The sequence below is a fragment of the Oncorhynchus mykiss genome, chromosome 18, assembly GCF_013265735.2.
Source record: "Oncorhynchus mykiss isolate Arlee chromosome 18, USDA_OmykA_1.1, whole genome shotgun sequence".
Classification (NCBI taxonomy): domain Eukaryota; kingdom Metazoa; phylum Chordata; class Actinopteri; order Salmoniformes; family Salmonidae; genus Oncorhynchus; species Oncorhynchus mykiss.
In genome coordinates, this window is record NC_048582.1 from 34,987,123 (window position 1) to 34,999,713 (window position 12,591).

The following is a 12,591-nucleotide window of genomic DNA, read 5'->3' on the forward strand; positions in this document are numbered from 1 at the left end:
GTACCCCTAAAGACATGTATTTGCTTACTAGTAAGAAGCCCACACAGTGAAAAGAAACAAATGGATATCCTTTGAACTATGATAAATGATCACAACAAACAAGATGTAAAGTTATTAATTATTATAAAAATCAAGACGTACCAATTCAGTTTCAAATCAAAAACGAACAATTATCAACACATTTCAATCACATCTATGTTAATTAGTAAGGACCTGGTAACAGGTTTTAATACCTAAGAGCACTCATATAAACAGTGGGGACACCCTTTAAACCAATAAAATAAGTAGAATACTCACGGCCCTGAATCCAGATCAGCTACGCGTGACCGATGAGAAGCGCACGAGTGCAACAACAGTCGAACTGGCCATTCAAACACAAAAATCCTCCTCGACTAAACGGGACTGGTCCCAATGTAGCTAATTATATAGCTACAGTTATTCTCTTGTTTTACCACAACCAGTGGCTAATGTGACTCACATCACACCGAGCTCTGTGTCTCACAGCATCAAAAAGCGGAGACCATCCGATGACTGTTGAACCAGAAACAATTCCAATGCTGTCCTCACGGTGGTCAGGGATGCGGGACTAGCTAACGGTTCATCACTTTGGTTTACTCAGACCGCGTTACAACAACTTTGTAAAACAATCAAATAGCTGTCTTGCTAGCTCATGGAGTTCGAAGGGTTGTCCTGCCTTCACTCTCTCGCGTGTCTGACTGTTGCCTGGCAATGGTCTGTCCGCAAAATAGGTCCCACATTCAACACGGTAAATAATACAGTCCATAAAAAAACAGCTAAAAGTTGCATTCATTTGACTAAAATTAGTTTTGAGTATTGCCTTTATCACAATAGGGCCATAGACGTTAAGTCACTAGTCTTTCTTGAGAATCCTATAAATCCCTAATTTGTACCCCCTCTCTCTGACACCAGGTCACTTCAATGTGATGATGAGCCCACCTCGCACACACACGTACAGCTTCACCTGCCACACAGTTTAGTGTTCCATACACATTCATCACACCCCAATGCTCCCCCATCTATGTGGTTCGCCTCACTTCTCCCCCCCAACTGCACATTGGAATGGACTTTCCCTAGCTAAACCTTCAGGAAATGATCCCCTCTGTATTTACCCTCCAATTTTTTGCGTGATTGGTTTGTGATTGTGTGTATCATGACATAAAAATAAATTAAAATGGGAGAAAAACTGTCCCACTTACCTGCCATCCACAGAGAACTTGGTGAAAAGTAGACTCTACAGCATGGCAGTTGAAATTGGTGAGGCCTACATTTGCTTGCATCCCTAAAACTGCCCCTCTCCCATCTTTGTTAGACAGACGTGTCGTGATGAATCATACATCGTAGTGTCCCTGTCAGGTGAAGGTGATGTATGTTATATTTAGATTTGGGTTATAGGATGACCGAAGGCAAGGAAACATCTCGGTAACACTATTTGGATAGTCTGTAGAGCATCTACAGATGGGACTATCAGTAACATTTCAACTAACCCTTACCCTTATCCTAACCCTAAAAACGTAACCCTTACCTTCTCAAGCAGTTGCTTATCAACAGATGGTCATGCTTATCAACAGATGGTCATACGATCAACACACTATCTGGACTATCCAGATAAAGTATGACCAAAGTCTTCAAGTAGATTGTTTCAACTGTTGTGCACAAATGTAAAGTGTTGCCATGTAAAATAAACGGTGTCTTAAATGCAGTACGAGAAATAAAGGCAAATCCTAAATGCAAAAGTACTATAGGCAATTTGTTTATCATTCTAATTTGAATTTGTGGACAATGTATTTGAATACACTGTCAATTTGTTTGTTTTTATGAGCCGAGGTTTTACGTAACGGGGACATTAAGTTTGACCGTTTATTTGTCTTAGTCTCTCTATGCAGGAAGATGGATGCCCCCCTGGGCACCTAGGGATAAGAAGAGCACAACACAATGAAAGTACAAAATAATTTATCTGACAAATGGAGATTTCAAAGTAAAAGTTCAGACTTACTATGGGCATAGAGAGAAAAAGGAGAAGCCTTACTAAATGTTTTCATGTCATTTCCAAAATGATTTTGATTATCTTGTGCAAGTGGTATTGACTCACCTCCGAATGGGAGTATGGCTCATGCTGTACAGTGGTTGCTCAACTAAAAGTTTTGAGATTATGCTGCGGGACTTTGAGGTCATTTGTGGTTTAGTGACGTACCCTTATGCTTACTGGAAAATACTCTTTCAAAATGAATGGAAGAGGCAAGAGGAAGGGGGAAAAGACAGCATTCAGAGGTCAAGACAGCGCTGCTCTGAGACAAGCATGGGGACTGGTCTTGATAAATCAATGAGATTTTTATTTTCACTTAATCACCGTTTGGGTATTGGTTAGACTACAATTAGGGTGTGGAAATGTTAGGATTATTTTGCTCTTACTGTACTACTGTAGCCTACTCCCGATTGGTCACGTTGTACAGTGCCATTATGGGCTATTAGCAGGACAATAGACTCTTGCCAAGAAGGAGGGTAGGGGGAGAATTGTTTCATCAAATGTATTTCTTACATTCTCAACCTGCTGTGATTGGGAGTCCCATAGGGCGGCGCACAATTGTCCCAGGTTTGGCCGGTGTAGGCGGTAATTGTAAATAAGAATTTGTTCTTAACTGACTTGCCTATTTAAATTAAGGTCACGTTATACAGCACCATATTTTCCTAACGGAAACACAGAGGTTTTTTTTTCTTGGAATAGAAACACCATAATATTAATCTAATTAATTAAGCTACATTTCTTAAAATCAATCCATATACTATGTTCTTTAAAAAAAAGCTTTTACATTTTCTAGTACAGCCAATATTGAAGACTGCCAAATGCTTCTCAAAGATGCCCTCTGGTGGTCAAACTAGCACTAACTAGCATTAATGGCAACAATGGCTGACTATTAAATAACGTGCCTTAGGATTCTGCGGAAGCCCGCAAGGTGTGCTGCAGTATGACGCAACTTTTACAGGAAGAACCACTGTAGCTTTCACAACTAAGCTATGGGATTCTTGTATTTGCAGTGGAGAGGCGGAGAAGAGACAAGATCAACAGCTGGATCATCACTCTCTCAAAGATCATCCTAGACTGCAACATAGACAGTACTAAGACTGGAGCAGTGGGTGTGGTAAATTATATAATTTAAGACGTTTACAGACTTTATGGGATGGTTTCCTGGACACAAATTACACCTAGTCCTGGACAAGAAAGCATGCTCAATCGAAACACTCCATTGAAATAGGTTTTTAGTCCAGAAGTAGGCTTAATCTGTGTCTGAGAAACTCACCCACAATGGCAGTGTTATGGTGCGTGAATGAGGACCCAAAAGCGAATTAACAAACAGAGTACTTTAATGACGAACATACGTGGGCTCAGATGGACAGGTAGATTCCGACAGGACAGGACAAGGTTGCAGCACACACGATGATAGTCTGGTTCAGGCATGAGACACACAAACAAACAAACAAGAATCCGACAAGGACAGGAGCAGAAACAGAGAGAGATATAGGGACCTAATCAGAGGGAAAAAGGGAACAGGTGGGGAACGGGGTGAATGGGTAATTAGGAGGAGACAAGGCACAGCTGGGGAAAAGAGGGGGAGAAAAGGTAACATAACAACGACCAGCAGAGGGAGACAGGGTGAAGGGAAAGGACAGAGACAAGACAACATGACAGTACATGACAGTACCCCCCCACTCACCGAGCGCCTCCTGGCGCACTCGAGGAGGAAGCCTGGCGGCAACGGAGGAAATCATCGATCAGCGCACGGTCCAGCACGTCCCGAGAGGGAACCCAACTCCTCTCCTCAGGACCGTACCCCTCCCAATCTACTAGGTACTGATGACCACGGCCCCGAGGACGCATGTCCAAAATCCTACGGACCCTGTAGATGGGTGCGCCCTCGACAAGGATGGGGGGGGGGGGGGGGAAGACGAGCGGGGGCGCGAAGAACGGGCTTGACACAGGAGACATGGAAGACCGGGTGGACGCGACGAAGATATCGCGGCAGAAGAAGTCGCACTGCGACAGGGTTAATGATTTGAGAAATACGGAACGGACCAATGAACCGCGGGGTCAACTTGCGAGAAGCGGTCTTAAGGGGAAGGTTCTGAGTGGAGAGCCAAACTCTCTGACCGCGACAATATCTAGGACTCTTAGTTCTACGCTTATTAGCAGCTCTCACAGTCTGCGCCCTATAACGGCAAAGTGCAGACCTGACCCTCTTCCAGGTGCGCTCGCAACGTTGGACAAAAGCCTGAGCGGAGGGGACGCTGGACTCGGCGAACTGAGATGAGAACAGCGGAGGCTGGTACCCGAGGCTACTCTGAAAAGGAGATAGCCCTGTCGCAGACGAAGGAAGCGAGTTGTGGGCGTATTCTGCCCAGGGGAGCTGTTCTGACCAAGACGCAGGGTTGCGAAAAGAAAGACTGCGTAAGATGCGACCAATAGTCTGATTGGCCCGTTCTGCTTGACCGTTAGACTGGGGGTGAAAGCCGGAAGAGAGACTGACGGAAGCCCCAATCAAACGGCAAAACTCCCTCCAAAATTGAGACGTGAATTGCGGACCTCTGTCCGAAACGACGTCTGACGGAAGGCCATGAATCCTGAAAACATTCTCGATGATGATTTGTGCCGTCTCTTTAGCAGAAGGAAGCTTAGCAAGGGGAATAAAATGAGCCGCCTTAGAGAACCTGTCGACAACCGTAAGAATAACAGTCTTCCCCGCTGACGAAGGCAGTCCGGTGACAAAATCTAAGGCGATGTGAGACCACGGTCGAGAGGGAATGGGAAGCGGCCTGAGACGGCCGGCAGGAGGGGAGTTACCGGACTTAGTCTGCGCGCAGACCGAACAAGCAGCCACGAAACGACGCGTGTCATGCTCCCGGGTGGGCCACCAAAAACGCTGGCGAATGGAAGCAAGCGTACCCCGAACGCCAGGGTGGCCGGCTAACTTGGCAGAGTGAGCCCACTGAAGAACGGCCAGACGAGTAGGAACGGGAACGAAAAGAAGGTTCCTAGGACAAGCGCGCGGCGACGGAGTGTGAGTGAGCGCTTGCTTTACCTGCCTCTCAATTCCCCAGACAGTCAACCCGACAACACGCCCCTCAGGGAGAATCCCCTCGGGGTCAGTGGAGGCTACTGAAGAACTGAAGAGACGAGATAAAGCATCAGGCTTGGTGTTCTTAGAGCCCGGACGATAAGAAATCACGAACTCGAAACGAGCGAAAAACAGCGCCCAACGCGCCTGACGCGCATTAAGTCGTTTGGCAGAACGGATGTACTCAAGGTTCCTATGGTCAGTCCAAACGACAAAAGGAACGGTCGCCCCCTCCAACCACTGTCGCCATTCGCCTAGGGCTAACCGGATGGCGAGCAGTTCGCGGTTTCCCACATCATAGTTACGTTCCGACGGGGACAGGCGATGAGAAAAATACGCGCATGGGTGGACCTTGTCGTCAGAGAGGGAGCGCTGAGAAAGAATGGCTCCCACGCCCACCTCTGACGCGTCAACCTCGACAACGAACTGTCTAGAGACGTCAGGTGTAACAAGGATAGGAGCGGATGTAAAACGATTCTTGAGGAGATCAAAAGCTCCCTGGGCGGAAACGGACCACTTAAAGCACGTCTTGACAGAAGTAAGGGCTGTGAGAGGAGCTGCCACCTGACCGAAATTACGGATGAAACGACGATAGAAGTTCGCGAAGCCGAGAAAGCGCTGCAGCTCGACGCGTGACTTAGGAGCGGGCCAATCAATGACAGCTTGGACCTTAGCGGGATCCATCTTAATGCCTTCAGCGGAAATAACAGAACCGAGAAATGTGACGGAGGAGGCATGAAAAGTGCACTTCTCAGCCTTCACAAAAAGACAATTCTCTAAAAGGCGCTGGAGGACACGTCGAACGTGCTGAAGATGAATCTGGAGTGACGGTGAAAAAATCAGGATATCGTCAAGGTAAACGAAAACAAAAATGTTCAGCATGTCTCTCAGGACATCATTGACTAATGCCTGAAAGACAGCTGGAGCGTTAGCGAGGCCGAAAGGAAGAACCCGGTATTCAAAGTGCCCTAACGGAGTGTTAAACGCCGTCTTCCACTCGTCCCCCTCCCTGATGCGCACGAGATGGTAAGCGTTACGAAGGTCCAACTTAGTGAAAAACCTGGCTCCCTGCAGGATCTCGAAGGCTGAAGACATAAGAGGAAGCGGATAACGATTCTTAACTGTTATGTCATTCAGCCCTCGATAATCTATGCAGGGGCGCAGAGACCCGTCCTTCTTCTTGACAAAAAAAAACCCCGCTCCGGCGGGAGAGGAGGAGGGGACTATGGTACCGGCGTCAAGAGCTACAGACAAATAATCCTCGAGAGCCTTACGTTCGGGAGCCGACAGAGAGTATAGTCTACCCCGGGGGGGAGTGGTTCCCGGAAGGAGATCAATACTACAATCATAAGACCGGTGTGGAGGAAGAGAGGTGGCCCTGGACCGACTGAACACCGTGCGCAGATCGTGATATTCCTCCGGCACCCCTGTCAAATCACCAGGCTCCTCCTGTGAAGAAGAGACAGAGGAAACAGGAGGGATAGCAGACATTAAACATTTCACATGACAAGAGACGTTCCAGGAGAGGATAGAATTACTAGACCAATTAATGGAAGGATTATGACAAACTAGCCAGGGATGGCCCAAAACAACAGGTGTAAAAGGTGAACGAAAAATCAAAAAAGAAATGGTTTCGCTATGATTACCAGAAACAGTGAGGGTTAAAGGTAGCGTCTCACGCTGAATCCTGGGGAGAGGACTACCATCCAGGGCGAACAAGGCCGTGGACTCCCTTAACTGTCTGAGAGGAATGTCATGTTCCCGAGCCCAGGTCTCGTCCATAAAACAGCCCTCCGCCCCAGAGTCTATTAAGGCACTGCAGGAAGCTGACGAACCGGTCCAGCGTAGATGGACCGACAAGGTAGTGCAGGATCTTGAAGGAGAGACAGGAGTAGTAGCGCTCACCAGTAGCCCTCCGCTTACTGATGAGCTCTGGCTTTTACTGGACATGAAGTGACAAAATGACCAGCAGAACCGCAATAGAGACAGAGGCGGTTGGTGATTCTCCGTTCCCTCTCCTTAGTCGAGATGCGGATACCTCCCAGCTGCATAGGCTCAGCTCCCGAGCCGGCAGAGGAAGATGGTAGTGATGCGGAGAGGGGGGCAACGGAGAACGCGAGCTCCTTTCCACGAGCTCGGTGACGAAGATCAACCCGTCGCTCAATGCGAATAGCGAGTTCAATCAAGGAATCCACGCTGGAAGGAACCTCCCGGGAGAGAATCTCATCCTTTACCTCTGCGTGGAGACCCTCCAGAAGACGAGCGAGCAAAGCCGGCTCGTTCCAGCCACTGGAGGCAGCAAGAGTGCGAAACTCAATAGAGTAGTCTGTTATGGATCGATTGCCTTGACATAGGGAAGACAGGGCCCTGGAAGCCTCCTCCCCAAAAACAGATCGATCAAAAACCCGTATCATCTCCTCCTTAAAGTCCTGATACTGGTTAGTACACTCAGCCCTTGCCTCCCAGATTGCCGTGCCCCACTCACGAGCCCGTCCAGTAAGGAGAGATATGACGTAGGCGACACGAGCAGTGCTCCTGGCGTAAGTGTTGGGCTGGAGAGAAAACACAATATCACACTGGGTGAGGAACGAGCGGCATTCAGTGGGCTCCCCAGAGTAACACGGCGGGTTATTGATTCTGGGCTCCGGAGATTCGAAAGCCCTGGAAGTGGCCGGTGGATCGAGGCGGAGATGGTGAACCTGTTCTGTGAGGTTGGAGACTTGGGTGGCCAGGGTCTCAACGGCATGTCGAGCAGCAGACAATTCCTGCTCGTGTCTGCCTAGCATCGCTCCCTGGATCTCGACGGCTGAGTGGAGAGGATCCGAAGTCGCTGGGTCCATTCTTGGTCGGATTCTTCTGTTATGGTGCGTGAATGAGGACCCAAAAGCGAATTAACAAACAGAGTACTTTAATGACGAACATACGTGGGCTCAGATGGACAGGTAGATTCCGACAGGACAGGACAAGGTTGCAGCACACACGATGATAGTCTGGTTCAGGCATGAGACACACAAACAAACAAACAAGAATCCGACAAGGACAGGAGCAGAAACAGAGAGAGATATAGGGACCTAATCAGAGGGAAAAAGGGAACAGGTGGGGAACGGGGTGAATGGGTAATTAGGAGGAGACAAGGCACAGCTGGGGAAAAGAGGGGGAGAAAAGGTAACATAACAACGACCAGCAGAGGGAGACAGGGTGAAGGGAAAGGACAGAGACAAGACAACATGACAGTACATGACAGGCAGATTGTGCGAAATCATGTTTTCTTACAATATCAATAATGTGCGACCTCGTCTCTTTAGAAGAAAGGAGGGATATTGTTGAAAGTGTGTGACTACTTTTGGGAGCTGAGACCAGTGACTGCAGGACCACTTCAACAACTTCAGAACATGAGAAACAAGATTCTCTGGTCTGATGAAACCAAGATTGAACTTTTTGGCCTTAATGCCAAGCGTCACGTCTGGAGGAAACCAGTTACGGTGAAGCATGGTGGCAGCATCACGCTGTGTGGATGTTTTTCAGCAGCAGGGACTGGGAGACTAGTCAGGATTGAGGGGAAGATAAATGGAGCATATAGAGTATGATAGGATTATTTTGCTCTTACTGTACTAGTATAGAGAGATCCTTGATGAGAACCTGCTCCAGAGCGCTCAGGACCACAGACTGGGGCGAAGGTTTACCTTCCAACAGGACAACGACCCTAAGCACACAGCCAGGACAACGCAGGAGGGGCTTTGGGACAAGTCTCTGAATATACTTGAGTGGCACAGCCAGAGCCTTGACTTGATGTCACTTGTTAAATCCACTTCAATCAGTGTAGATGAAGGGGAGGACACTGGTTAAATAAGGATTTTTAAAGCTTTGAGACAATAGAGACATGGATTGTGTATTTGTGCCATTCAGAGGGTGAATGAGCAAGACAATACATGTTAGTGCCTTTGAACAGGATATGGTAGTAGTTGCCAGGCGCATCAGTTTGTGTCAAGAACTTCAATGCTTCTGGGTTTTTCTTGCTCAACAGTTTCCTGTGTGTATCAAGAATGGTCCACCACACAAAGGACATCCAGTCAACTTGACACAACTGTGAGAAGCATTTGCTTGGGCCAGCATCCCTGTGGAACACTTTTGACACCTTGTAGAGTCCATGCCGTGACGAATTAAGGTTGTTCTGAGGAGGGTGTGGGGGGGGGGGGGGGGGGGGGGGTTGCAACTCATTAGCAGGAAGTTGTTCCTAATGTTTGGTATACTTATTGTAGTTGCTGTGTAATTTGGAGCTTGTAGCTGATTTGTGTTGTATTGCCAATAGAGCTGTCACCGACTAAAAATAATCTTTGATGACCAACTCAAGGAGCTTGAGACCAAGATAACCAGAAGAAGTCTTATGCTACAAATGTGCCGTCTGCAAAAAACTCAGGCGGATACACAGTGAGATGAAAGGGGATGTTAATAGTAATAAATGTTAATAGTATGTTAATAGTAATAAACATACACTTCAGGAAATCAGATTTGTTATAAAATATTAGTTATTAGTGTTGCACCATTGTTCTGACATAATATTACCATGTACAATTTCAGTAGCACATCAGTGGAGGCTGGTGGGAAGAGCTATAGGAGGTCAGGCTCATTGTAATGGCTGGAATGGAATAAATGGAACGGTATCAAACACAAATATATGGAAACCACATTTTTGACTACAATGAGCCTGTCCTCATATAGCTCCTCCCACAAGCCTCCACTGTAGCACATATGTGTCTTAGAGTGATGGACTGTGCCATCCCTGCGGCCTCCGCATTGGATTAATCCACTGAGACAGGCATGAAACAGGCAGGTGTCTCGTGTGCCATAAAAAAAAAATGTTTTTTGGCCTATCGACCAAACAACTGACCAGTCGACTAAATGGGGTCAGCCCTAATTGCCAATCTGCCTTGTCAAACAAGGCACTCATTTATTTCCCTCTGAATTCAATCCCATTGAATCTATAATGTTACTGGGTGTACAATTTGTAAACTAATAACGAACATAACTAGTTCACAGGACACTATAAAGAGCAGTTATCTGTATTTATCAAGACCGGCACAAAAGAGAGCGGTTGTCGATTTGTTTACAGTTCCTAGCAACGGAAAGACGAGCATGAGACGCTGTGACTCAGCGCTGTATAATCTCCCCATGTTTGCACATCCTGATTTACACGCTTGTTACACAAAATTAACTCAAAATTGGACATCTTTCACACCCACCTCTGTGCTCTTATAGCTTATGGTTCTAATTTATTTATTCCAATAAAACAAGTATATTTTTTATTGGATGTAACCTACTGGTTAGAGCACATGTACTGTAATATAAACGATTTAAGTAATACGGATGATCAATTTATTCATGACTTTTTAAATTAAATATAAATATGGTTTGTGGAGGTGTGGGTAATGGTTATACTATAATTGTGGTACAGCTTTAGGGAACGTAATTTATCATAGATGATCTTTGCCAACAGTTACATAACATAACAGAGTATACCTAATACATATAATATACATAATTGCACTGAACATACATACATCTTCATGCATGACTAATTGGAGGGGGGCATGTTTTTCTGTATTTATCAGTCTTGGAGGCTGACCCCTATCAGACTTGACCCCTCTCACACTTTAAAATGTGTAGTGTAGCCACGAAGCTCCTGAAGCAGTGACTGAGCATGCTCCTGACAGCCACTGAGGAGAAATAGAAGATGATGGGGTCTAGGCAGGCATTGAGGGTACTGGAGAGCAACGCTACATCCCTCCAACTCTCGCTGTCTTTCCGGACGAACCCCACCACGTGGGATACGTTGTAGGGCCCAAAGCAGAGGGCAAACACCAAAAGGGTGCCCAGTGCCAGCCCAATGGCCCGCAGGCGCCGCCGCCGCCCGATGTTGGGCAGCCGAGACAGGATACGGATGAAGTTGACATAGCAGAAGGTGCAGACCAGGAAGGGGACGCAGAAGAGGACCAGGAATAGCTCCAGACGCACTGGGAGAAGGATGCTGAGCTGGCCTTGGGTGAAGTTCAGGTAGCACGTTGTCGGGGGATCGTCCATAATGGTCCCATTGCTATATATCCAGTGGGAGCAGGGCACAATGTACACAACGCTAAGGTTCAGTGATGACACCACCCAACATATGATACTGGCCACCACAGCATAGCGTGGCCTGTGACACAGGGCATATCTGATAGGGAAGGCCACACCAAGGTAGCGCTCCACACTCACCGCGGTCAGGAGGAGGGTGCTGTTGTAGATGGTGGAGTAGAACAGGAAACCAGTGACTGGACACAAGAAGAAGGGGAGGTTCCAGTGCATGTCATCAACAGCCTCCTTCATCTTGAAGGGCAGGAAAGTGAGGAAGATGAGGTCGGAGATGGTCAGGTTGAGGAGCAGGATGTCAATGGGGGCAGGTTTGCGGCGCACCTTTTGGCAAAAGGTGCAGAATGCCAGGATGTTGGCAGGTACCCCAATCAGGAAGGTGGCAATGTAAACAGACAGCAACAGATGAGTGATCGGCATGGCGATTAGCCTACTTCATCAGTCTCAGACACTTGGAGACTCACGACACAACTGGAAAGAGAAAAGGGTGAAAAATTGCTTATCAAGTTACATAATAAGTTGCATGGACTCACTCTGTGTGCAATAATAGTGCTTAACATGGTTTTTAATGTCTACCTCGTCTTTGTACCCCACACTTACTCCACAATACTAACCTAATTGACAGAGTGAAGAGAAGGAAGCCTATAGAGGATACAAATATTCCAAATCATGCATCCTGTTTGCAAAGTCACTTTTGTCCTGAATACAAAGTGTTATGTTGGGACAAATCCAATAGAACACATTACTTAGTACCACTCTACAAATTTTCAAGCAGAGTGGTGACTGCATCATGTTATGGGTATGCTTGTAATCATTATGGACAGGAGTTTTTCAGGATGAAAAATAAATGGAATGGAGCTAAGCACAGGCAAAGTCCTAGAGAAAAACCTGGTTCAATTTGCTTTCCACCAGACACTGGGAGATAAATTCACCTTTCAGAGGACAATTACCTAAAGCTCAAGGCCAAATCTACAATGGAGTTGCTTACCAAGAAGACAGTGAATCCTCCTGAGTGGCCGAATTACGGTTTTGACTTAAATCTGCATTAAAATCTATGGCACGACTTGAAAATGGTTGTCTAGCAATGATCAACAACCAACTTGAATAATTTTGAAAATAATAATAGGTAAATATTGTACAATCCAGGTGTGCAAAGCTCTTAGAGACTTACCCAGAAACACTCACAGCTGGAATCGATACCAAAGGGGATTTTAACACGTATTAACTCAGGGGTAAGATAATTTATGTAAATGAGATATTTCTTTATTTTATTTTCAATACATTTTCACTTTGTCATTATGGGGTATTATGAGTATGAATACTTTCTGAAGGCACAGTG

The 12,591-nt window shown here is 46.5% G+C and overlaps 1 protein-coding gene across 1 annotated transcript; it reads right to left on the bottom strand.

Moving 5' to 3' along the window:
• Positions 1–10,349: 10,349 nt before the first annotated feature.
• LOC110496078 (free fatty acid receptor 3-like) lies at positions 10,350–12,117 on the bottom strand. The gene has a single exon (XM_021571759.2). It carries the CDS (start codon positions 11,670–11,672, stop codon positions 10,758–10,760), a length of 915 nt encoding a protein of 304 aa, XP_021427434.2. The 5' UTR covers positions 11,673–12,117; the 3' UTR covers positions 10,350–10,757.
• Positions 12,118–12,591: the final 474 nt, after the last annotated feature.

Coding starts and splice junctions, on each gene's coding strand:
- LOC110496078 (XM_021571759.2), bottom strand. CDS start 11,672: ATGCCGATCACTCATCTGTTGCTGTCTGTTTACATTGCCACCTTCCTG.